Source organism: Lathyrus oleraceus, chromosome 6 (genome assembly GCF_024323335.1).
Source record: "Lathyrus oleraceus cultivar Zhongwan6 chromosome 6, CAAS_Psat_ZW6_1.0, whole genome shotgun sequence".
Classification (NCBI taxonomy): Eukaryota; Viridiplantae; Streptophyta; class Magnoliopsida; order Fabales; family Fabaceae; genus Lathyrus; species Lathyrus oleraceus.
Genome location: NC_066584.1, coordinates 222,290,855 through 222,318,376, shown reverse-complemented (window position 1 = coordinate 222,318,376; position 27,522 = coordinate 222,290,855). Strand labels below are relative to the sequence as shown.

At 36.8% G+C, this 27,522-nt stretch overlaps 1 protein-coding gene and 1 long non-coding RNA gene across 14 annotated transcripts; both read left to right on the top strand.

The window, feature by feature from the left end:
- Positions 1-7,434: 7,434 nt before the first annotated feature.
- LOC127091717 (uncharacterized) lies at positions 7,435-11,557 on the top strand. 13 transcript variants are annotated; one of them, XR_007791988.1, is made up of 7 exons: positions 8,080-8,597; positions 8,854-8,957; positions 9,042-9,116; positions 9,206-9,384; positions 9,461-9,737; positions 9,837-10,496; positions 10,572-11,557. It is a non-coding gene; the product is annotated as an uncharacterized LOC127091717 (long non-coding RNA). The 13 variants fall into 13 exon arrangements; XR_007791987.1 differs by having other exon boundaries at positions 7,435-8,194; positions 8,355-8,597; positions 9,042-9,737; XR_007791984.1 differs by having other exon boundaries at positions 8,078-8,597; positions 9,042-9,384.
- A 13,946-nt stretch (positions 11,558-25,503) lies between these two features.
- LOC127094867 (uncharacterized) lies at positions 25,504-26,765 on the top strand. Its single transcript, XM_051033640.1, has 2 exons — positions 25,504-25,741; positions 26,647-26,765. The coding sequence occupies exons 1-2, from the start codon at positions 25,504-25,506 to the stop codon at positions 26,763-26,765; spliced, it is 357 nt and encodes a 118-aa protein (XP_050889597.1).
- The last annotated feature ends 757 nt before the right edge of the window (positions 26,766-27,522 follow it).

The window sequence follows — 27,522 nt, the reverse complement described above, 5'->3', positions numbered from 1 at the left end:
AGATAAAAAATGTTCTTACGAATCTTACGAACAACTTGCATGTTCATCAAAAATCCATTTGAAGCTTGGAAGGTCATCATCCATTTCAAGACATTATAGGTCATTTTGACTAAAACCCTAAATTTGGGTCAACTTCCCAAGGACATAACTAATTCATTTTTTCATGGTTTTGAGGTGGGATTAAATGAATTGGAAATTTTAAGATGTCTACTTCAATTTTTATGTTGAACAAATTTTCAAAATCCTAAAAGAAATACATGTGATAATGCAAAACATTATAGGTCACTTTGGACCAAAGGCATTGAAATGTGAAAAAGTCCAACTTCAAGTGCCCATAACTTCTTCATCAAAAATCCAAATGATGAAAAATTCAAGTCGAAATTGATTGTCTTGAAATTATCTACAACTTTCATGTTGAAGGTTTTATCATTTGGAGCTTGCATCACTGAAACAGAAGGGCTTGAAGTTTGGCCATTTTTGAAATTTTCACATATACATGTTTTACACCTTACATTTCATGATCATTTTTCACTAATTTCCCAATTGCAAATGAAGTTTTGGTCAACATGACAACTGATATCCATGACAAGAGCTTTCCAACCATTACCTATAAGGTTATGTTTCACTTTTGGAAATGCCATTTTCGAAAGCATGAACAATTTAGTGCATTTTTGGAAACTTATTGAAATTGCATTGCATGAGCTCAGCACACATAATCTGCACGTCCATTTTGATTCTATTTGGCATCAGCTTGCAAATCTAAGTGGAATTGGGCCCTCCATGCGCCTGTACAGGCCCATGCATGGAGGCCCTTTCCATCCATGCACATGCTTTTGATCATGCATTCAGCCATCTCTTGCTATAAATAAGTGCTCCATGCTTCTCATTTACACAACCTAAGGGCGCCTTACATGCTGCAAGAATCTTCCATCAACCATACTCAAAGGAACTCTCAATTTCTTTCAAAAATTTCAGATCTAAATTTCAATTTCCTTGATTGATTTTTAGATCTACAGTTCCTAAACCTTGCTCACCTTGATCCATAGAACACACTGCAAGCTTAAGCATCAAGAGATCGTGCTCTCAAGTTCTTCATTTCAGAGGTTTACTTCACAATTTGTTTTCTTCGAATCTCTTTGTATATAGCATATTTCTTGTTGTTGCTGCGTTGTCTGAAGTCCTCTCCATAGAGGCAATCATTTTGTGCTTTGAATTGTTGAAATCCAACAAGTTTCAATTGAACACCACAAAATTCAAGCTCTGATTCCTCTTTCTATGGAAGCCTAGAGTAGAATTGGTTGGTACAGGGGTGATGTACATCACCCCAGCTTTCGTTTGATACCAGGATCATGTCATTTGGTGGAGTTTTAATCTCTGCAATTTTTGGTCGGCGTCGGAAGTTGGTCGGAGAAGACGGTGGTGTACACCACCGTCCAATCTCCAGATTAAATCATAGCCGTGCATTCCTTTTTCCAAATTAGATCCAAGCCGTCCCATGTTATGACTTTATTAAAGGCTGTGTGTGATTCAGTTGACTGAAGTGTTTGGTAGGCGTGCATGTGTGGTCCGTGTGATTTGCCAGCTCATTTAATGAGCTTCATCCAACGCTTCCTGTTTTTCCACATTTTTTATTTCTGATTTCAATTTTCTTTTTATTTCTTTAATTCCTTTTCATTTCAAAAAATCATATCTCCTTTATTATTGGTCCAAAAAATGTGAGACCAATTGCATTTTTCTTCTTTTAATTTCTAGTTTCTAAAAATGATTTTTAATATTTTTTATTTTATCATTTGATATTTTTTATGAATTTTCTCTTTTCTGGTTATTTTTAATTCATTTTAAATAGTTTTTGATATTCAAAAAATACAAAAATATTTTTCTAACCTATTTGAATGATGATAGATCTATGAAAAATATTCTCATCAATTTATTAATTGATTTGAGATTTTAATTCAATTAGGTTATTTTTATGCATTTTTAATTGATTAAAAATAGTTTCTGACTTCTAAAAATGCTGAAATTTTTTGTCAAACTTTGTTTGACCTTGTTGAACTTAGGATAATTCACTTGGACTTTTCAAAGTTGATTTGAAGTGAATTTGAAGTTTGACCTTTCTTTATTATTTTAATTCAAGTGTTATTTTACTTTTGAAAAATACCAAAAATATTTTATTTGTTTCTTGACTCCTAATCTTCATCTTGCTTCTGTTTACTATTGTTTGACCTTGATTTCATATCTCTTTGGTCAATGCTTGTTGATTATTTTATTTCATTTCATTAATGCACTTTAGTATTCTTCTTCTTCTTCTTTTTCTTTTTTGATCAATGAGTTAAAGATTGGTGGTTAGCCTTGATGTATGAGAGGTTTAACCTTCCTTGATTCAAATCTAATTCATCTTGATCATAGATCAAGTGAATGACTTTGCATTAAGGATATGTTGCTTCCTAATCAAGCAAAGAACCTAAATCAATACAAGATCATTTCTCATCTTCTTTTGGCTTGGCAAGTTGTTGGAGTTTGATTCACTAATCAAGACCTCTAACTTGTGTTGTTGCCTACATTATTATTGACCGACCTCAGATAGTTGTGACTTCTACATAAGTCCAATTACGATTTCTTAACATAGCGCTAAATTGCCTTATGACACACTAACACTAATACTAACACTAACCATTAACCATTAACATTTAATTCTCGCACTTTACATTTATGCAATTTAATATTCTTGTACATATTATTCATTTGCTTTTTCCCTTTGCTCATTTGAGCACATGTTTATGTTAATGCAATTTGCCTTTTGCTCACTTGAGCACATAATTGTGTATATATTATTGTGCTTGTGTTTTGTTTTGATTGTTGTGGATCAAATGTAAAAATGGACAAAAAGGACTTAGATTCTAGGATATTTCCTATGCAAAATGGAGTAAAAAAGGCCTTAATGTTGAAGATGGATTAGAAGGACCAAATCTCTAAACTCACTCTTGTCCATTCTTGGTTTACATTGTGGAACTTTTTGATGTGTGTGCTTTTGTGCTAGGGATTCCTATTTGAGCCAAATTGAAGAACCAGTGTCATGTTCATCTAAAGTGAGAGATACAAGAGCCATTGGAAGATACCTAAGAGCTTTGCTTGATTGATTGATTGCTTGAGTATACACTTATTTGCTTGCTTATTCCAAAGGATGGGAGCTACTTGGATCATCAATATGATCTCAAGAGAGGAACTCCATTTGTGGTCTTATTTCTTCTCCTTTATCTCTTTTGTATGATTAGGACTTTAGCCATTCTTCTTCTTCCCTCCACTCTAACCCAAGCCAAAACTTTTGTGCAAACATTAACACTTGTTTTCAAACATTAGAAACCTAAGCATTATGCTTTTGATTTTCAAACTTTCTTTTCATAACACTTACTTTGAATTGAATCTTTAAGTCAACTTTGACCACATTTTATAAATACTTTTCATTGGTAAATATAACTCATGCAAATGATTTTGTGGTTTCAATGGCCACTTCTTATCAAAAACTTTTCATAACCTTTAGTTATTAGGTTTGAGTTATCCTTGAGGTAGATGTAATACTCACCTATATCCTTAGTGATGGACAATGAGTCTTCCATGCTTATTATATGGTTAACCCCTCACTAGCATGTTGAAGCTATCCTCACATGGTGGATTTGTGGTTTTAGGTTGAGTTTTCTCCCTTGGATAACAAAAGACCTTAAGGCTTTTGGACCAATCAACTCACCAACTTGTTTTGAGATTTTTACCCCGAACTACGAGGTTTTGATCCTAATCTTTTTTATGATGGTACGTAGGCAATGAGTTTATCCATTCAAACACAAAATTGTAAATAACTTGTATATTCTCTTCTCATCTCCCCAACCATGTTTGCACAAATAAATTTTCACAAAAATACCCACCTTACAACAAGTATGAAAAGGGCTCCCTAGGAGTACCTAGGATGTTTTGGGTGCTTAAAACCTTCCCATTGCATAACCAACCCCCTTACCCCGATCTCTGACATTTTTAGTAGTTTTTGATTCGATAAAACATCTCGGTTTTTGTTCGCTTTCTAACCCTTCCTTTGGATAAATAGAAGTGCGGTGGCGACTCGACTTGTATGGTTTACTTTTGATTTAGTCAATAAATCTAAAGGTAATGAATACCCCGCTACAATCACCATATGAAAATGATTCCAAGATCAAAGTTACTCTAAATGACATTCCAAACAACTTTCATGTTGAGACCTAGAGCTATTTTTTCTTGGAAAATCATCTTCTATGTTGAAACATTAAAGGTCATTTTGTCTAAACCCTAATTTGAAAGTCAACTTCCCAAGGCCATAAATTGCTCAATTTTTATGAGATGAAATATTTCCAAGTTTTACAATCAAATTCAAGATGTATGCTTCAACTTTGATGTTTGGAGTGGAAGCAAATTTAACTTTTATGAGCATGTGATATGAGGATACATTATAGGTCATTTTTGACCTATACCATTGAACAAGTGGTTTTTCCAAACTTCAAAAATTCATAACTCTATCATTATAAATCCAAATGACATGAAATTGGTGACCATTTTTAATTTCTTTGAAATAGCTACAACTTTTATGAATACACTTTTCTCATTTGAAGCTCACATAAAAAGTTAAGTAAGGTGGAATATTGAGATATATGACTTTACACTTAGAAAATTTTGCAACATGTTGAAAATCCCAAACTTCCACCTCAAAATTCACCATTATCCAAGCTCTAAATGAAAAAGTGTTGAACATCAAAATTGTTCCCCTTGATCAAAGCTTTCCAAAGAACCCAAGTTCATGCATTTTGGATGAGGTTTTCTAGGGCTGCACATGGCTTTAACGGAGCTGCATCATTGGAGGAAATCAAATGTACAAACTTCATTTCACATTGCCTTGCCAATCAAGCTTCATTCAGACTTCAACATGATTTATTTTGGACCTTAATGCATTTCCTCATAGGCTTGTACATGCCCATGCACTCGTGCCATTCACATTTCTAAATTTGGTCAAAAATTCAAGTGTGCAAATATCACTCCCCCATGCTATAAATACATGACCTCTGTGCTCAATTCAACCACACCTTGCACGCCAACTTTGCCCCCCAATTCAAACCCTCTCATTCTAAAGGAAAACCTGAGAATTTTCAATTTGAAAATTGAGTTTGAATCTCAACTGTTGGAGAATCAAAAACTCCAGGATCCAAAGCCTTGCACCCTTGCTAATCACTTCCTACAAGCTTCTCAAGTGTGATCAGATCGTGTTTGAAGCAAGCAACATCAAGTTCTGCACAACATTGATGGTAATTTTCAGAAAACTTCATCTCTTCGATTCTCACTCAATTCTCATAAATTCTCTTGGATCTTTGGTTGTCTAAAGTCCTACCAATGTAGGCAAGAAGATTGAGTTGCTTAGAGGTCAAATCGAAGCAACTCAGTTGACACACCTCAAAATTTAACTCCTCATATCTCTCTATATATGTGGAGTTAGTTAAAATTGAGATGATATTCGGGATCTACACCCTTTTATCTTTCAGATCATGTCCTCTTTTGTCATTTATGATGTGGTGATGACTGAACCAGTCAAGCCAGGGTCATCGGAGAAGATGATCGGCCTTTGGCTCCAGCGCTGAGCTGGAAGTGTTCAGAGCCATTAGATGAGTTTGAAATGTTTTAATCTTGTGCGTTGCTTTTAAATACCAAGCCTATGTCGCGTTGAATGTAGTGCACCATGGAACGCGCGCGCTGATCCATTTGATCTGCCACCTCAATTAATGAGGGAGATCAAGTGGTCCAGGTGTCGTACCTCGGAAAATGAGAACACGACCTAGCGAAGCGCAATCGCACGCTCGTAATGATGGACTGAACAGAGTCGCCACTGAACTTTATTTATTCCTAAAAAGAAAAGGGGAAATCTCGATAAAACCCAAGAAAGAACGACAATGATATTGGTCGTCGCAACCAAATCAGGGTTCGGGAGTCGATTACGCAAGGGAAAGGTATTAGCACCCCTCACGTCCGTTGTACTCAACGGGAACCGTTAGGTTAGTAGTGCGCGTTAGTGTTAGTTTGAAATGTTAGGCTTTTCGAGTTATTAGGTGGGAAAGAAAGATTAGAAGTGAGGAGAATGTTTTTGGATTTTCAGCGAAGGACTAAACCTAAGTTTTTTATTATTGGGCCTGACAAGATTTACAAATCCTACTCCTACGTATCTCAATAGAGAAATCAAGGCTTACGTAGTTCTGGGTAGAAAAATGTTTGTTTGTTGGTCGATTTTAGCGAAAGCTACTTTGTGTTAAATCGACGAAAACATTGTTGGACTACCCAAAACAGGTGGAGAAACATTGTCTTGCATTGTTTTGAAACAAAATACCTTTCGTTTGAGAAAATGTTTAAGAGGTCAATCGCACGGCGGCGAGAAAAGAAATTATTTGGTTTGATGTGTTTTGAGTAATGGCGAGAACTTGGATGGGCGAGATATCCATCTCGAATCCTAGTCTCAGGAGTACGTGGTATCCACCACATTCCATTTCCATCTTATTTGCAAAAAATGTTTAATAAGAATTAAGTGTTTTTGAGGTTTGATTGAGAAAGGGTTTGAAGAAACCGCATTGACACTTTTAAATGATGGCTGGAGCTAAGATAGGCGACGCATCCACCTCAAATCTTAATCTCAGGAGTGCATGGTATCCACCATGTTCCATTTCCATCTTTATTGAAAAGGTGTTAAAATAGGAATTAAGTATTTTGTATTTTATTATGAAAATGGCTTGACGTTGGATCAAGCATTGATGGACGTTTAAGAAAAACTTGAATGAAGGTTTAGATGAAATGGAATAGATAGATTTGGGTGATGGTGAGAGCTAAGATAGGAGTGCGTGATATCCACCACGTTCCATTTCCATCTTTATTGAAAAGGTCTTTCAATATGAATTAAGTTTTTTGAGTTTTTATTGTGAAAATGACTTGACGTTGGATCAAGCATTTGATGAAGGTTTGAAGGAAATGGAATAGAATGGGAGGAAGAAATGGATTGATTGATTTATTGAGAAAATACTCGACGTTGGATCGAGTCATTATTTTTGATCTTTTGGAAATGGTTGATTTTATTCTTGTGTTAGTAGCTAACTAAACAGTCAAGCAAATAAAGAAATAAAAAGCGATAAAATTATTGCATGCCAGGGGAGTGGGGGTACATTTTGTCGAATGGGGATTCAAAGTAATGAAATAATTAAATCGGGCCCAAACAACAAGCAATGCAATGTATGAGTGTAAGTGCAAGAGAACCGTCTCATTGTAAGAAGGCCCAAGAGTAAGCCATGTGAAGAACATGAATAACACAACAAGTTATATTTACAAGACACTCAAAAATTAAATTGAAAGAAACAACGTCGGGACGTGCACGGATAAAAATCGGGATGCGAGGATGCGAATCAAAATGACATAACGCAAGAACTTGCACAGAGATGGGAATTGAAAAAGCAAACAAGAAACCTAGATAATGTGTTCAAAGCCGGTTTGCACATATTGACAATAATTGAAATGTCATATGCGATTAATCATAACGCGGCGAAATTATGTTGATATCTCGATAAAATAATTATAGATAAATAACATGAGAGTTGTTGAATCCATAAATTAAAATCGATGCTTTGTCAATAAATAAAAGGGTAAACATTAAAAAATAAAGTAATGAGTATATGAGAAATTAAATTAAAACATAAACACGAGAATTAACAATAGGAAGTTAAATGCTAAAGAAAAAAAAACAAAATGCCACAAGTGGGAATTGAACCCAACACTAAGAGGGATTTGAGCTAATTCCCCCTCCACCAAGCTACAAACTGCTCGCTGACTAAACCAATAGAAACTAGATACTAAAACGAAACCCTTCCAAGGAAAAAAAACAAATCGAAAAGGCCAACCATGGGCCGCTGGACTATGTTAAACCCAAATCCCACAAACTAGGTTCCAGGCTCGGGTCAGCAAGGACTCGTTTCACTGTTTACTGGCCCAAATATGGAAATGCTTAGAGGGAGCCAAAGGGTCAAAACCCTATCCGCATGACTGCCTTGCTTCAACCAAGGAAGATGCCATATTAAATGATTGGCCGACAATAATCAATGAGAAGCACACAAAAACGAAAAGCCAATGCATTGGGTAGTGAAATCTGGCACGGGTATTGATCCAAACAGAAAAGTTTTTTTAATAGCAATAAAAAGAAATCAGCATGAGAAAACTGGAAAAATCAAAAGGAGGAAGAACATAAACCATTCGTATCCCTTTTAAAAAAACACCAAACTCTTTTTTTTAAGAGACCAATTTCTTTCCTTTCGCAGTTGCAAACGGAAGGGGAGTTTGACGTCCGAAATCAAACAACGTGGGTTTCATGAAGATGAATGCAATGAAGTCCAAACCGGACTAAAAGAAATCCCAAAACCAAAGCTAACACAAATTCCTCTCCCTCTTCATTTACGATCAAGAAGAAATTACTAACGATCGTGAGCAAATCGAGAACCACAAGCATGATTGCGGAAGGACAAAAACTCACCAGTTGCAACGAGATTGACAGGACTGGAAAGGTAACGTTGAATCCTTACTTCCGAATGCTCTCTCTTCCATCGTCTCAAATTCCGACACGCGCTCGTTTATCGGCTCTACTTTCAGTATCAGCTTGGTCCAAACGGCGTGAATGTGAATTTTTCCTTTTTCTTTTTGTTAGGGTTTTAATATTCTCCTCTTCTTGCCGTCAAAAGTTCTTAGGGTTTTATTTGTGAATAGTAGTCCCTCTTATATACGACTCGTAACTCTTTCTTTCTCTCTGCTGTGTTTCTTCAGAGTAGTGGAGAACGTCCGTACGGAAGCCGTTTGGAGCTTTTGTCCTCATCCCCAGTTTGTGGTCCCTCCTTCAATTCCTCTCCATCTCTAAAACTTCACTGTTGGTAAGAAAAAGTTTCACCACCGTAACTTACTTAGCTGAAAAGTTTGCATTTTGGAATTAACTGATTTGGGTGTTTATGTTGCAGCAGTCTTGGCACGATTTTGGTCTTGGCGTGATTTCCAGGTTAGCACCAACAATGGACCTAGAGTATGGCTTCTTGGTAAGGTCTTTCTTATATTGCTTTCCAAATACCTTGAAGGCTTCAATCGGTTGTGGAAATACCCCTCACGTTTTAAGTTCATAAAACAGGAACACCTGAGAATCGCTGCGAATAAATCTGATGCCTCTTCTTGTGTTTTTTAGCAACCACTGCACTCAAAGCTTCTTCAGCAAGTTGGATTATTACACTCAAACTAGCACTCGTCAATCTTGTCCCATTGCTTCCATGATCACTCTCAGCTGCACTTCCATCCAAACCATATTTTGCAGTTGTGCCATTACTTTCTGCTGGCTCTCCAAACGCATTTTGCATACATTGCTGATAATCTTTGGTTGTGCTTTCAGCTAAGCGATCATGAACTGATCAGAGATCTACTGCCTCCTTGTGGATGATGTGGTTACAATGATGAAGTTGATGTTGAGCATGCTCGACTTGGAATCCTTGTTCAAAGCCTCCTACCTGTCTTTTAACGCTTCCGGCGCATTCTTCCTGGGTAGAAGTCTTCTTATGAGATGTAGAGACACTATTATTTTACACGACTTGGAGTTCAGAAGAAATAAAAGAGCCAATCCCTCTCGAAGACTCGGGTTTCTTGTCAAAAATTTCAGGTTTGGTGCTAAGGTGTGTATTAGTGGAAGCCATGTCGTTGATGTTGTTGCTCCCATTAGACTGTTGATTTAACAAGGTTCTTGAAATTAACATTTTCCTTTTCTTTTCCAGTTCGATACTCAACATATAGAACACTGATGAGATAAGCAGTCCAGCTTCCAAGAATTCCATAGAATATTTGAATCAAGATTCCAGATAGCATACCATGTTGAGAGAAAGAATATGGAAGTGTCAACAAAATTTGAGCCACTTGATTTGAAGCACAACTGAACCATGCATCCCAAACAGAACCACCATGCCAGAGAAAATTCTTGACACTAAATGAATGATCTTGTTCTTGCTCTTCTTCCTTTCCAAGTACTGATTCTTGTTGATTTGGTTTTGATAGTGACCATTGTGATTTGGTTTAATTTTTGTAGGGCCACAGTTGTTGTTTGCTGTAGTGACCATGTCGTTGGACTAACCAGTTGTACCAGCATTTGCCATCAAATTTTGATCAGAGGAACCACTGTTTGAACTAGATTTTGGTCAACAGAGAGAAGCAGGTTTCCAGGAAGCTCTCTAGTAGGATCATCCTCAGGGTTTTCTTGCAACTTCAAGGTTTGTTCATCAACATACTTGCTCTTGTCAGGAACAATAAGCCATGGATATATTGGACAAGGTTCTTCTCCGTGCTGAGGAACATGATCACATGAACGAAGAACAACAGCTCCCCCATTGGATGATACTGAAATTTACGAGTTACAGGAGGTCTTCGATTTCCCTGACCAGGTAACTTTGGGCTGTGCAAATCACTTCCCTCAAAACTGGAATTTTCTCTCAGGATTCGATGTTGTTTTGCTGCAGGAAATACGTTACGTGGTGTGAGCGTAAGGGTTGGCTTCCCTTTGAGAATTCTTGTTTTGATCTACTCTGTTGGCACTTCCATTTGTTGAGACTCTCCCACAGTAACAAAATTAAGTGGATACAAGTCCTCTTTATTGGCCACGCTGCCTATTTCTTCAGAGCCTAATACCATACAAACAGCAGAAGAAACCACTATTTCTCCAGATACTGATATGATAGAATAGTAATAACTTGATCTAGAATGCTTTATTAGTTCAGACGTCTGTGCCTTGGAGCACGAGAATCTCCACTGTCCACCTCAGACAATCTTGAAGCATCAGCTCTCCTCCTAGAAGAGGTTACCATGGAATCAATTTGTACAGCAGTGTCCACTTGACTCTCCGAATTTATGACAGCGGCAATGCTTGAAAAGGAGTCTCTGTGATCAACTGAAGTAGGTGGTTATTCTTGGTTTCTTCCTAATGGATTGCTACGGAAATATGCCTCAACCAACCTTTTAGTAGAAGTCAATGCTGATGAAAGACTAGAAAGAGTTGCTCTATGTGATTGTGATCTTTTTGTGGTGATATTGCATTGTTCAGGACTTTTGTATGAAAGTTATGTTTGAATTATTGTAAACCTTGTTTGGGACTGCTATGAATTTCCTGCTATAACTTGTTGTTGGTGCCATATTCGACTGACATTGTTGCATTGTGAACTGGTAGGTTTGGCAATGGAATGCTGCAGGCTTGGTTTCTTGGTGCGCCGACGGATGTACATTTGGAAGAATCAGATGTAGAATTTTCAAGGACTTCCTGCTGTTCACAAGTTTCTTCAGTAGATATACTATTCTTGAGTGTGCTAGAAACCAACACTTGGTCTTGTGAAGTCACTTCACAATTCAACTATGTGCCTAATATAGAAATTTCATCAATTTGACTGGATACTTCTTTCTTCCTGTAAATTTGTCTTTTAAGTAAAGCATCCACCTGGATTGCAGCTTTCAATTTATTGTCTTTATGCACCTCCTCTTTTGAGATACTTGAGGCGGTGACAGTTGCTGCTGGTGAGGCGGCGTCTGATAATGATAAGGATGAACATACGACTTGTAATGCTGTGGATACATCATCATCTACTGCTACATCATAGCCATAGCAGTAGCAGGATACTGCATGGACATCCACTGCTGCTGATACTGATGCGGTTGCACCCACTGCTGCTGCTGAACGTTCTGGCTCTGAACTATTATCGACAATTTTAACTTTAAAACTAGAGGAACAATTATTTACAATTTTTTTCTTTCTTCAGATATCTTTTTTTCGAAAATAAAGTTCCATGGATATTGCAGTCCATACTCCCTTGGAAGAGCCTTATCGAAATACAGTCCAATTGCACAATAGAGCAGTGTATCAAGTATCATCATTAGAAGACATGCGGAAAAGTTCACACCAGAGGACTCATAGAGACTCCCTTATCGTTGATAGTGTAGTAAGGGAAAAAGGCACCAAGAAATGATAGAGTTCCAACGGCTACAACTGTTTTGGCCCTTTTGAAAAAAATGGAAATAAAAAATGACAGCATGATTGCACTAAGCCCAAAAATGAAGAAGTATGCAAACACCAGTGTCTTATCACTATATTTGAATATATTATCCATGATGCAAGTTGTAATGACCGCAGAAGAAAAATGCAAACTGCAAAGCATATGCGATAAACCAAAAGAGATGAAATATGCCATCTTTTAAGCCCATCATATAGAGTCCTTCTTAGATCTTTTGTTCAATACCAAACATAAGATAATCAAACTTTCTCAAACACAAAATAACTTATTCGGCGAGAAACTGGATAGAGAAACCCCAATAAAATACAATATTCCCATGACTTTCTTTACTATTGCCTGGAATTGGTCATCAGCGTACTCTCGAGTGCGAAATGGAGCTATTCGTATGTTTGTAGGGTTAAACTAAGTCCATGGAACTTTTATGGAGAAATTAGTGTCATTATATCCTAGAAGAGGGAGCTTTACAGTTTCAGCATTTGAGTTTAATTCAGGTTGTTGAGCTATAAATAATATAAACGAATCAACCATTTGTTGGAGTGTCAAAAACCCACTGAAGTTGTATTGCATTGTTGGTATTGCACTAACACCAAGTTCCAAGTCATTGAGAAAAGGGCCATTTGTATCCATTATTGTTGTAACGTCCGGAAAACCGGAGAAAGCCCATGTATGATTAAGGCGTATACTATAATCAAATGACTGAGGGCCTTGTTCATAAAATACAATTGCTCCTTTAATTTTAGGATTTGAACAATTCCTTACATCATTGCAAGTACCATAAGCATCTGACCGGATGTACGTTTCCAACTCCAACTCATCTTGGTACACAATACTAACAAGCTTCAAAATCGAAAGTTTGATTGACAACACATCTATCATCATCCTTGTTTCACTGATGTCTGGTGCAAAAGCTAAATACTCTATATTATCCAATGAGGACTCGAAAGCTTAAAAAGTTTTCAGGGCCAAAATCAGGGTATGACAGTTGCCCCTATTTAAACATCCTCCACCAGAGGAAAATAAAACAACACTTTTTCATCGGATCGCAGTGGGGGATGGTTAAATACCATGGAGACCCAGAGTTTGAACCTGAAAAATGAAAATGATATGATATGATATGCATGGGTGAAGGATTCTTTATTTCTGAATTTATCTATCAGGGACACAGTGAATCCTTAACAGGAGATGCTATTAGACAGACCAATCTGTGGGGAATACTGATGGCACACAGATAAACAGACACAATAGGGTAAAACAAAACGCTGGGGATAATAATCCTGCTGGAGAGTCAGACACGCACTGGGGAGTACTCAAAGTGAAATTTGATAAACGACACTTAGAATACAAGATATTTCGTCAGTGAGTTCACAAATGACTTACTAACGACCCGAATAAGAAAAATTTCTACAACAGGTTCATACATGACCTGGTAACAACTGAAAAATTAAAGAAAAATGTTCTTCGAAACAGGTTCAGACATGACCCGGTAATACTGGAATAAAGGCTCAACAGCAGGTTCATACATGACCTGACAATGCTGGGGAATATCAAGAAGTTCTGACAGCGGGTTCAAACATGACCTGACGACATTTAGAAAAATCAAAAAGAGTATATCAACGGGTTCATACATGACCTGACAACACTTTGAACATTCTTGACAAATCCAGAGATTTCTCACAAGAAAATTATCCGATCAATTTTTTTGGAAATTACTGTCAATGAAAGAGTCAGAATGACAACTTTCTAGGAACCCAGAGTCAACAGGATAGAAAACTCTCTGTAGGTGCCAACAACAATTGGATTTACACCATAAACATAGATCACAAACAACCTCCAACAGATTAGTGTCGGCTAGAACTGGACTTCAAGGGTGCTGGTGACGACCAGACTTAAAGACACCACTTACAGATGGATTTGACAGACGCTGGTGACAACCAGACTTTAAAAGGATACCAGTTACAACTAGATTTGACAGATGCTGGTGACAACCAGACTTTAAAATGATACCAGTTACAACTAGATTTGACAGATGCTGGTGACTACCAGACTTTAAAATGATACCAGTTACAACTAGATCTGACAAATGCTGGTGACAACCCTGATTGGGGATACCAATTACAATTGGATTTAAGATAAGATGCTGGTGAGAACCAGGCTTTACAGAACCACCTGTTACAACTGGATTTTAACATTTGAGTGTCAGTTACAACTGGACTTGCAGACAAGAATGGTGATAACCAGACTTATCATACCATTTACAAATGGATTTTATCAAAATGCCAGTTACAACTGTGCTTGAGGTACCAATTACGATTGGATTTGAGAAAAGATGCTGGTGACAACCAGAATTTAAAAGATACCAGTTACAACTTGATTTAACAGATAATGCCAATAACAATTGGACTTGCAGACCATACTGGTTACAACTAGATTTAAAGAGATACCAGTTACAACTGGGTTTGATCAAAGTTGCCGGTGACAACCAGACAAAATGATGCCAATAACAACTGGTCTTAGAGGTCAAGGGATAAAAATCAACAACGGGACCTGCGATTATGCGAATGATCATGAAGCACTTCGGGCTATGCATGATTTGGACTTTGCTTTTATGCATGATGTATGAATGATCATGATATGCAAATGCTGACAAATACTGACTGGAAACTAGGGAAAACTTTATGGAGGTACTGAATCCTCAACACCAACAACACAACCAAAGGAGTGAGTAAAAATGTATAAAAGAGGGATCCATCAAGCTGAACAGTTACAACTGGCCCAGGGAGAATGCTAAATCCGTGCTCTCTGGAGATATATCTCGATCATCCAAGAGAAGTCTTGCAACTTGAGACTTGTGGGGAAAGACGAAAGGTTTCCTTTTTAATATTTCCACATGTCAAAGCGAAATTGTGTTTTTCAATATGTTGAAAAATTCTTTTTGAGGTCAAAATTTCATTATTAACAAATGAATGGCATTTTGCATAACAAAGAAAATCAGAGAAAAACAGCAAATGATAGAATTTGATAGGCAAACTTGTATTTATTCAAGAATGGTTGCACACAAATGATGTAGCTCCATGGAATGTTACACATTTGAAAATGGCAATAGGGAAAGGTTTACATTGAATCACAATGACTACTACTATCCCTAATAACAATGATTCCACAAAACTTTGCTTCTGAAGGGAGTAACTAGATTGATCTTCCATTTTTAGCTCTTCTGTGTTGATCAGTGACAAACTGATGCAGTCTATGCCTCTTGTCCCTAATTTTTGCCTGGATCGCCCTTTCGGGTTTTCAATCCACCGGAACGCTTTTTTTTTTGCCTAAGTCGCCCTTTCAGGTTTTCAACTTAGCGAGCTACCATTTTTTTTAATTACCCTTAGCTTTTGCTTGGACCTCCGTTTCGGGTTTTCAGTCCACCGGGTTTTGTTAGGCATGGTATCTTTTGACTGCATCAGAGTTCATAGGGTGGATGAGCTCTTCTCCATCCATATTTGCGAGAAATAGAGCACCTCTAGAGTATGCTCTCTTTACAATGTATGGGCCTTCATAGTTGGGAGTCCACTTCCCACGTGAATCCTTGTGTACTGGCGAGATCTTCTTGAGCACGAGATCCCCTTCCTTGAAGTCTCGAGGACGAACCTCTTTGTCAAACGCTTTCTTGATTCGTTGTTGGTACAATTGTCCATGGCACAGAGCGGTCATACGCTTCTCATCAATGAGGTTAAGTTGATCATAGTTGTTCTGGATCCATTCAACTTCGTCTAGCTTGGCCTCCATCAATATTCTCATCGAAGTTATCTCTACTTCGACTGGGAGAACTGCTTCCATCCCATAGACTAAAGAGAATGGGTTTGCCCCTGTTGAAGTGCGGACTAAGGTCCGGTATCCATGCAAAGCAAAGGGTAGCATCTCGTGCCAATCCTGATAAGTTTTCACCATCTTTTGCAGGATCTTCTTGATATTTTTGTTAGCAGCTTCAACATCACCATTCATCTTTGGACGATATGGAGAAGAATTATGATGGTCAATCTTGAAACTCTCGTATAATTCTGTCATTGTCTTGTTGTTCAAGTTTGAATCGTTGTCGGTAATGATCTTGCTAGGGATTCCGTGGCGGCAAATAATCTCCTTCTTGATAAAGTGAGCGACCACATGTCTCGTCACATTGGTGTAGGAAGAAGCCTCCAACCATTTAGTAAAGTAATCGATGGCAACCAGGATGAAGCGATGACCATTGGAAGCCTTGGGCTCTATAGCACCAATCATGTCGATGCCCTACATTGAGAAAGGCCAAGGTGATGTCAAATCATTCAACAGTGTTGGCGGTACATGCACTTTGTTAGCGTAAATCTGACATTTTCTTGCGTAGCTGAAACAATCGGACTCCATGGTCAACCAATAATAGCCAGCTCTCAAAATCTTCTTGGCCATGGCATGTCCATTAGCATGGGTTCCAAAAGATCCTTCATGAATCTCCTTGATCAACATGTCTGCTTCGTGTCTATCCACGCATCTGAGCAGAACCATGTCATGGTTTCTCTTGTAAAGCACATCATTACTCAAAAAGAATTTGGATGATAACCTCCTCAGCATTTTTTTATCCAACAATGTAGCATCTTCTGGATACTCTTGACTTAGAAGATATCGTTTGATATCATGAAACCAAGGTTTACCATCAGTTTCTTCTTCAATCAGCTGACAGTAAGCAGACTCATCTCTTCGCTCGATTCGAATAAGTGGAGCTTCATTATGGAATCTAACTTGGTAAATTGATGCTAATGTTTCTAGAGCGTCAACCACTTGATTTTCTACTCTCGGGATGTGATGGAAAGTAATATCATTAATGTATTCTATCATCTTTACAACATGAGCACAATACGGGATCAGCTTCGCATCACGAGTTTCCCAATCTTCTTTGCCCTGATAGATCACCTAGGATGAATCTCCATACACCTCAAGGATCTTGATTCGGAGATCAATTGCGGCTTCAAGACCAATGATACAAGCTTCATACTCTGCGAAACTATTCGTACAATCAAAGCACAACCTTGTTGTGAAAGGGGTAAAGCCACCATTTGGATTCATCAAAATAGCTCCCACACAATGACCACTGTAATTGGAGGAACCATCGAACGCGAGCTTCCATCGAGATCCTGGTTCTGGTCCTTCATCTGGGCCTGGGATCTCACAATCCTTTATCACCATTATATCCTCATCGGGGAAATCAAACTTCAACGGCTGATAGTCTTCAACCGGTTGATGAGCAAGATATTCTGCTAAAACACTTCCCTTGATTGCTTTCTGGGTTATGTACTGGATGTCGTATATTTTGTTTGTTTGTGTGGTCTTTGACCATTAATGTACATAATAAGAATAAAAACCCTAAAAGACTTTTGTGTGGACTGTTGACTTGATCTTGGACAAATTGGACTTAGGATTTAGGCAACCTCCCTATGCTAAAGAACTTGGCCAATGCCAACTTTTGAGAAACCAAGTGCTTGCAATTTGAAACTTCATCTGATACATCATTCAAGATCCCTTTGAGTTCATCTGCAACATGATCATTGTGAAGTTGTTATTTTGAGCCTGTGACTTATGGCATTGTGGAATTCATCTACTGCATGGGCAATTTTGAAGAAGATCATGGAGTGGCTAAAGCTTGGATGTGGCTATATTTATTTGATGCCTTGCTCTTCAAGTTAATATTGTATGCATTGTTTGCTGCTTGATTCTAATATCCAAGGGAATATGGGGTTTCTATATGGCATTCTTGCCTATTGGATTGCTACCCATCAGTCAAATCTTTTCAACTCTTTTCAACTCTTAACTTTTAATTTTGTGCATAGGATTAGTCTCTTCATCTCCTCCCCATCTTTTTAATTTCAAAACCTCTCCCTCCTTTTAAAAACTTCTTTGTTTGACCTTGTTATTTTTCTAAATTCTGACCACTTTGCAAATTAGAAACTTTGGCCTTATGCCATTGCATTTTCAAACTTCTTTTCTTAATTAAACTTGTAAATGAACTTAATTATACTTGACCTAAACCTTCAAAAAAGCCAAAAAGAACTAACTCATTCAAACCATTTTTAGGCCTTTGTTCCTTTCAAACTTAAATTTTGTTAAAAAGCAATGCATCCACTTTGAAATTTGTATCACGAACTACGAAGTTTTGATCCCTCATTTTTATGTTGGTACGTAGGCACAAGTCCGAAGGTCTTGTCAAACACAAAAATATAATTAATAAATTCTTTTCTCATCCCCTCATTCTATTTATTTGTAAACATAATTTTGTACAAAATACATATGCACACAAAAAAGGGCTCCCTAGGAGTACCTAGGACACTTTGGGTGCTAACACCTTCCCTCTGTGTAACCAACCCCCTTACATGTAATCTCTGACATTTTATTAGTTTTGATTTGAAAACTTCTTACTTTTGGGTTTTGTTCGTACTTTTTCCCTTTTCCCTTGGAAACAATAAAATCACGGTGGCGACTCTTGTTATTTGATGTCTTGCTTATCCATAGGCTGATGATCATGAATTTACCGTTATAGGAACTCAAAAGTCAACCCAAACATTCCTCCTTTCTTCACCCAATGAGCCTCAATATCATACTTCTTCATATGAAGAGCTTTAGATATGATATGAGATCTGGGAATCTCCTCCAATCCACTAAAAGGCACCTTGTTAGAAACAGGTATTCCCAAAAGATGGGCATACTCCTCTAACATAGGCATAAGCTGATAATCGGGAAAAGTGAAGCAACAGTAAAGAGGGTCATAGAACTGAACCAAAACACTCAAGAGTCCTTCAACCACATCAACAGATAACACAAATAAAAACTTTCCATGACGTTTCTTGAAGTCCAAGGGATCTAATACAAAAGATGATAACTTCCTTAGCTCTTTCAAATCAGGACATCTGAAACTGTACTTCTTAGTGTTCCTTCGTCCATAATCCATGGCCTGGAAATATTTGCAAATAAGACCTCAGTTCCTTGAAATTATTTTCGTGTGATGAATGCTATGATGTGCATGAATGCATGAATGCAACAATAAAAAACAAGGGAGCACACACAAGGCAAACACAAACAAAGGTCAAGGGATGAATCCAATCATTGTTAAGATCAATCATCCATTTTGGCGGATTATAGTTTTCACCTTATCAACACCCAAGTTCCATTGATATTGACAAGACTTGATTGGATCAACCAAGAATCAAAGGGTTTGTTGTGAGTCACGAGCATGGAGTCAGGTTAAGAGCCATCCTAAAGGAGTGTACTAAGGATAAAAACTTGTAGATCATGTTCTAAAAAGTCCCCAGAATCTTAATTCCATCTATCAGATATTATAGGTTAGGATGACTGACTCATCAACCCATAATACTCTCAAGAGAAACTCATTTGAGTGTAGTATCGCGTAACAACTATTATCAGGTCTACACCTGAACAGTCTCCGCACTACATCCTAAATAGGCCAAGTTGGTTTAAATGTTCTATAGTTCTCAGCGTCTCGGACCCCAAATCAAAGAAAGTAATGCCTAACCACAAATAACTTGTGTGACATTAGTAACTCCAAAAGGGTCTCCACTGAGTAGATGGGTCTCAAGCCAACTTGTTAAGGACTACTCCACACAAGTTAAACATGACTATACCATCCTTCTATCTTAATTGCACTCAAGTCTGGGTTAGAACTTATCTCACCACTCAGAGATCACCAAGCACAACAGACAGATTATATCACACAAACAAATATACAAACATCAAATATACAAATATATACACATAAAAAAGTAGGCTAAAACCACTGAGGACTACTCCCCATCAGAGACACCACTTAATTTCTGTAGCGGTAAATTCATGACCATCAAGCTATGGATAAACTTAACGTCAATAAAACCAGAGTCGCCACCGCGCTTTTATTGTTTCCAAAGGAAAAGGGAAAAGTACGAACAAAACCCAAAGATAAGAAGTTTTCAAATTAAAACTAATAAAATGCCAGAGATTACAGGTAAGGGGGTTGGTTACACAGAGGGAAGGTGTTAGCACCCAAAATGTCCTAGGTACTCCTAGGGAGCCCTTTTTTATGTGCGTATCTGTTTTTGGTATATAAGATGTTTGAGAAAAATAGAGTGTGGGGATGAGAAGAGAATTCATTGATTATATTTTTTGTGTTTGACAAGACCTTCGGTCTTGTGCCTACGTACCAACATAAAATTGCGGGATCAAAACCTCGTAGTTCGTGGTAACAATTTCAAAGTGAGTGGATTGCTTTTAATTAAAAAATTAAGTGAAGAGAGGCACAAAGGGGCCTAAAAGTTTGAGTTAGTGTTAGTTCTTTTTGTCTTTTGAAATTTTAAGTCAATATGATTAGATTTATTTACAAATTTGATTTAAGAAAAAGTTTGAAAATTCATTGGCATAAGGCCAAAGTTTCTAACTTGAAACATGTCTAAGTTTGAAATCACAAGCAAAGAAAGTTTTTGAAAATGGGGGAGAGATTTTTAAATTAAACAAGTGGGAGAAGATGAAGAGGCTACCCTAAGCACAAATTTAAAAGTTAAGGGTTGAAAAGATTTGACCAATGGGATGCAATCCAATAGACAAGAATGTCATATAGAAAACCCATTTTCCCTTTGGACTTTGAATCAAGAAAATATCCATAAGAAATTAGCAATATGAAGATCAAGGCATCAAATAAAGATAGCCACATCCAAGCAAGTAATTCCATAGCTAGCAGTCTTCTTTGTCTTCTTATGTATCAGATGAAATACTCTTTGATTAACTCAGAATAAAGCATTAGACACAAGATCAAAATAACAGTTGTATCAAGACCATGTAGCATATGAAGTCAAGTGGATTTCAATACTTGTATCAGATGAAAGCTCAAATCACAATGCTTGGTCTCAGAAATATTGGCATTGGCCAAGTCCTTTTGCATATGGAATGTTGCCTAATCCTAAGTCCAAAAGTTCAGATCAAACCCATCAGTCCACACAAACATTTTTTTAGGGTTTTTTTGTTGTTTATTAGGTATCTTAAGGTCCTAAGACCACAAACACAAACAAAATACACAAGCAAATATATACAATCACAAGATATGGCTAAAATGAGCAAAGTGAAAATGGCATAAACATAAACAAGTTAAATGATATGTAAATGACAATGAATGGTAAATGAGTTGAAATTAAATTACATAAAGTAGATGATTTGAAGGTAAATCAAAGTTAATAGTAGTTAGTGTTAGTCAAAGTTAATTAAATGTTAATGAAGTTTTGCTTTTCAATTGATTAAGTCAATCTTTGGAGAACACTTAACCATCTATTCACAAGCATGGATCCTTGAACCAAGACATCTTCCAAAGGAAGGAAAAAAGGCCAAGTTTCCACACAATACCATGAAAGATGGGAGACTTACGATCTCACTTACTAGAATGTTAAGCAATCGTAATTGGACTTATGTAGAAGTCATAACTATCTGAGGTCGGGCAATAAAAATTTAGGCGCTAATGTATGTTAGAGATTTGGTATAATGAATCAAACTCCTAAAACATACCACAAACTAAAAGAAAAAAGATCAAATGAGGGACCTATCTCATCCATACTTGTATTGGTTCAAATAACACAAGGTTATTGATGAACCAATTAGCCTTAGGATCTTGAGATTTCATTGGTCAATGAAAGGGATAGGAGAGAATGGGATTTAAGATGAAGAGGGAGGGGAGATGAGAGAAACACAAATTGGTCATGGGAGGAATTTTATCAAATTAAAATCATTCATTCATTCATTTTGGAAGATGAAATGTGCATTTCATCAATCCCCTAAATCCAATGATTTTAACTCAACAGAAGTCAAATCAACCTTGACCAAGGTCCAAACACATAGTCAAACATCACAAGTCAATAAAGATGGCTCAACATAATTTTTACACAATTAATAAATTAAAAATCAAATTAAAAATGCATCAAATTCAATTTAATTTGGTCAAAATCTAAAATCTTTTCAAAACACCAAATAAATGCCCAAGAGATTTATCCTAGGTCAAACAAAGTCAAAGGACCTTAGACAAAAAATTTCATGATTTTTGAAAAGTCAGAAGTATTTTTAAACTATTAAAAATATGCACAAAACAATTAATTCGTGAAAAATATCAAAATTAATCCAAAAGATCATTTTAATTCAGAAAATGAAAGAGGAAAATATTTAAAGATTTTTGGTGAAAGTCCCATATTTTTCGGATTAAAAATGAAATTAACATGAATTAATCAAAATAAACGGATTACATGAAAAATAAAAAAAACATGAAAAAATAAGGGCCATCAGATCTCCCTCATTAATTAAGGTGGCATATCTGACGGCCACGCGCGTGTCATCCATGGTACACCCCAGTCAACGCGTTGCAACATTGGTAATTAAAACCAAAGGTCATGATTAAAACAATTTAAACATATTTGATGGTTGAGAGGCGTGACAACACACCACCAGAGCTAGGGCTCCGGTCTTCTTCTCCGGTGGATTTCACCGGATTGATCCACCATCAACCATCACTAAAATAAAAAACAAGGACATGGATTCAAAGAAAAAATGCTCAGGAGCTCGAATCTGGCCTCAATTTTCTCCAATTCCAAGTATATAGAAAGATACAGTGGTTTGAATTTTGAGGATCATGAACTGAGTTGCTTTGATTTTACCTCAAAGCAACTCAATCTTGTTGCCTACATTGGTAGGACTTCAGACAACCAAATATCACAAAGAGTGGTGAAGAATTAAGAGAGAATCGAAGAGATGAAGTTTCTGAAAAATCAACTTCGAGTTGCTTCAAATTCACTTGATCTTGATCTTGATCTGGATTTGCTTGCTTTCTCTTCCTCTTGCTTCCAGAAGCCAATTGAGATGAAAAGGGAGGTGAATTTCTGGAGTTTGAACTTCCAAACAGAAGGTGAAGTTCAAGCTCGATTTTAAAATAAATATTCAAAAATTCTATGGACTGGAGGGTTTGGATTGGTTTGGAAAAGCTTGGGCAAGGTATTGATTAAGTTCTGATCACAATGCACTCCTATTTATAGCCTTGGCAATTGATTTCCACACACTTTCTTTCAAATGTTTAAAAATAGAAAGTTTCTTCATGAGCTAGCATGGGCGTGCACAAAGCCTAAACAATCATTTGAAAAGTTCCAAAATTGTGCATAGGTCATGCTGGAAGTGTTGCATTAAGCCATGCAAAGTTGGGATGAGTTTGATCATGAAATTCTTCCAAATGGTACCACACATTGCACCCATGTGCAAGTCCTTCAATTTTTATCCAAATGAGATGATCTTAGTTTTTTTGGAAAGGTGAGATCAAGGGGAACAACTTTCATGTTGAACATTTTTCCATTTGAAACTTGGATCATGAAGAATTTTGAGGTGGAAGTTTGGAAAATCAAACATATTTGAAAATTTTCTAAGTACCAAGTCAAATGTTCACTTCTTCCACCTTGAATTACTTTTGCTATGGACTTCCAATGGAAAATGTTCGTTAATCAAAGTTGTATATCTTTCAAACCTATTCAATTTGGTCACAAACTTGAACTAACTTGGATTTGGCATGAAGGATTTATGCATTTTAGAAGTTGAGGAAAATCACTTGTTCAATGGTAATGGCCCAAAATGACCTATAATGTTTCCTCTTGGAATATGCATTTTCATGTTGAATTTGAACTTCCTCCAAACATCAAAGTTTAAGTAGACATTTTTAATTTGATCATGGAATTTTAATGGACTTCATCTCATAAAAATTGAGCAAGTTATGGTCTTGAGAAGTTGACCTTCTAACTAGGATTCAGACAAAATGACCTATAATCTTTCATCATAAAAAATGACTTTCCAAGCAAAAATAGATCTTGAATTAAACATTAAAGTTGTTTGGAATGTAATTTTGAGTTACTTGTCTTTTGGAATAATTTTCATATGACAAAAATTGTAGGGGATAGGGTCTAAGGAACCCCAGTTTTGACTAGTTGACTTTCTCTAGTCAACCACTATGAACCATCTTGCTAGCTTGACACTATTTTAAGTTCTGGGACTCATGGAGGATCATATATGTGTAATTTGGTAATATGAAGTATCCCTTGAAAATTGGATCAATTGTTGAAGAAGTCACACAAGATCCCCAGATGAATTAGGGTTTCCAAGGCAAACAAACTTCCAACTCTTGATGAATTTTTGATCAAAATGATATGTGAAGACCATGGGGATCCATATATGATGTCTAGAGTCATTGTGAACCATCTCTTGATTAGTCTCCTTGCATTGAGGGTCTCAAACCCTAGATATGAGCTTGATGGAGCATAGGTGAGCATACATACTACCTACAAAAACAACAAACTATACATTGACATATTTTTGGTATTTTGGTTAGTGAGTAATGAAAGACAAAGTATGATACAATCAAAATGTGCTTGGTGACCTCTCCCAATGCAAACCCAATGAATGAGGGGTAAGGAGGATGCCAAGGTGTGACCTCAAAGCCAATGCATATGATGAGATATCATGAGGGATCTTAGGGTCAAAAATGGGGTCTTACAATGGTCAGGAAAGAATATGGAAGTATCTGAGTTTTTTATGCTTGTTTGACTTGTCAGAAGTCGAAGATTGAACATCAGAAGTCATTTGGTCCGATGCAACCGTTGAGCATCCCTGAGTACAAATGGGATAAAATTTCCATGGATTTTGTGACGAGTTTGTAGAAGACGATGAAAGGATGTGATTCCATCTAGGTTATCATTTATAGACTGACTAAATTGGCTCATTTCGTTCTGATTAAGATCGGTTATCCTTTGTAGAAGTTAGTTGGGTTGTATATTGAGAAGGTTGTTAGCCTGCATGGTATTCCTTCGAGTATTGTTTCTGATAGAGATCCAAGATTCACGTTAAGGTTTTGATAGAGTTTGTAGAAAGCATTAGGTACTAAGTTGAAGTTGAGTTATTCTTATCATCCACAGACAAACGGTCAGATAGAGAGGATTTTCCAATCTTTGGAGGAACTGTTGAGGGATTGTATGCTAAAACAAGAAGGTGCTTGGGATATCTACTTGTCGTTGATTGAGTTTACCTACAAAAAAAACTTCATTCTATAATTGGAATGGCACCATTTGAGGCGTTGTATGGGTGGAGGTGTAGGACACCTTTGAGTTGGTATGAATTAGGTGTGAGTGTTGTGCTTAGACCTGAGATTGTGCAATGAACCTTTAAGAAGATCAAGATGATCCAAGAGAAGATGAAAGCTTTGTAGGGTCGCCAGAAGAGCTACCATGATAAATGGAGGAAAACATTTGAGTTCTAAGAGGGATATCATGTCTTTTTGCGAGTTACTCTAGTAACTAGTGTGGCTCAAGCTTTGAATTCGCGAAAGCTCATGCCGTGTTTCATTGGTCCTTTACAGATTATGAAGAAAGTAGGAGAAGTGGACTATAGAGTTGCATTACTTCTATTTCTTTCGAATATCCATGATATATTTCATGTGTCTCAGTTGATGAAGTATATTCCTGATCTGTCTCACGTGATTCAAGTGGAGGATGTACATGTTAGAGAGAACTTGACCGTTGAGACATCTCCCTTAATAGTAGAGGATCGTGAAGTGAAACACTTAAGAGGTAAGGATATTGTGTTGGTAAAGGTTGTATGAGAAGGACCTACTGGTGGAAGTATGACGTGGGAGCTAGAGAGACAAATGAGAGAGTCGTATCCAAATCTATTTTCTTCAGGTGATTTTCAAGGGTGAAAATTCTCTAAGTGAGGGAGAGTTGTAACACCCCGAAATTTTATTAATTAATTTAATCAAATTATTCGTGTTTTTATTTAATTATTTAATATGTGGTATACTTTTAATTAAGTATATATTGAGTTGTATATGTAAGTGGTGTATGGTGAGGTGTAGTGAGAGTATTGGTGGGGTGGTAGAAGGATTAAAATAATTAGAATTAATTAGAATTGGTAATTATTTTAATTAATTAAAATAAAATAGAAATAGAGTTCTGGGGGAAAATATGAATTAAGATGAAATAAGGAAAGTGATGAACATTTTAAAAAGATTTGGGAGTTGGTGTAGTTAACCAAAGATTAAATTAGGTTTAGAGATAAATAGAGGTTATTGGAGCTTTTAAAGGGTTAGTACGTGAAATAGAATTTTTGTAAGAAAAGGAGGCTAGGGCTTGAAGAGGGAAGAACAAGTCATCAATCTAATGCTGAATTTTGGCTAGGAATCTGAGGTAAGGGGGGAGAAAGAGCTTCTATATAGGTGTTTTGCATGAAAGGGTAGAGTGGATAGTCCTTTGCATGAACTTTATAATGAATTGTTGTTGTTGTTGTATGATATTCTAGAAGTTGATAATTGAAGGTGTGATTACCTAATTTTATGGCTGAATTCGTGCGTATATGATTTTGTTTATGGATATATATTTTTGTGCATTTGTTGGGATTTTAAAGCTTTGAACATAAACATGAATTTGATGAAAATACTAAATAGATTGTGTAATTCTATGATTTATCATGTTACTAGGAGGTTATTATGTGTGGTATAAATTCTTGGCGTGTTGGGGGATATTGGGAAGTAAAAGATTGGAGCTTCCACTGAAATTTCATAGAGAATCGTGTTTTCTTCCTTCTGGTGCAGGGTGACGGGCGTCACCCAGATGACGGGCTAACTGTCATAGACCTTAAGCAACTGACGATCGTCAGTGCTATGACGGGGAGACCATCATGTTTCCACGCTTGGTTTTTCAAGTCAGTCATCACATTAATGAAGAATGTGGGGTTTTAACAGGATGATGGGCGTCACCCTGGTGACGGGTTGCCCGACATGATGTCAAAACAGGCGTTCTTGTCGCTATTATTGATTTCAAGCAGTCGATTGAGAATTTTGATATTGTTTTGCAGTTTGGTGGACATTGGGCTACTGTTTGGTTGTGTTGTTATTGTTAATTAATTAATATGATATTAATTAATCATGAATTACTTGAATGTTGTTGTCTACATGATGTAGCAATTGTATGTGATGCATACGATGGTGTTTTTATTGGTGTAACCCTAGAGGCTAATACTTTTGGTACTTATATCGAATTATTTATTAATAATAAAAGGCTTTTTCTTTATTATGTTTTTTTAATAAAGTCCCTATAATAGCTAGTTCATTTAATGTATCAAGTGTGACTTAATCATGAGATCCTATTAAACATAAGGACACTATTCTTAAAGTATCCGTAGTCGAGCTTTGTTGTGAAGTGGGATAACATTAAAGCATTAAGACTATTATGTATATAGACTGATGATCACATCTCATGGATCATGAATAAGGAGTTATCAAGTCTTAAACCTATGTATGAATATTAGGGGTAATATTTATACTTGATTGACCCGCTATGAGAATACTACATAG

Coding starts and splice junctions, on each gene's coding strand:
- LOC127094867 (XM_051033640.1), top strand. CDS start 25,504: ATGCCGTGTTTCATTGGTCCTTTACAGATTATGAAGAAAGTAGGAGAA. Junction 25,742..26,646: donor TGAAGTGAAACACTTAAGAG/GTAAGGATATTG, acceptor TCATGTTACTAG/GAGGTTATTATGTGTGGTAT.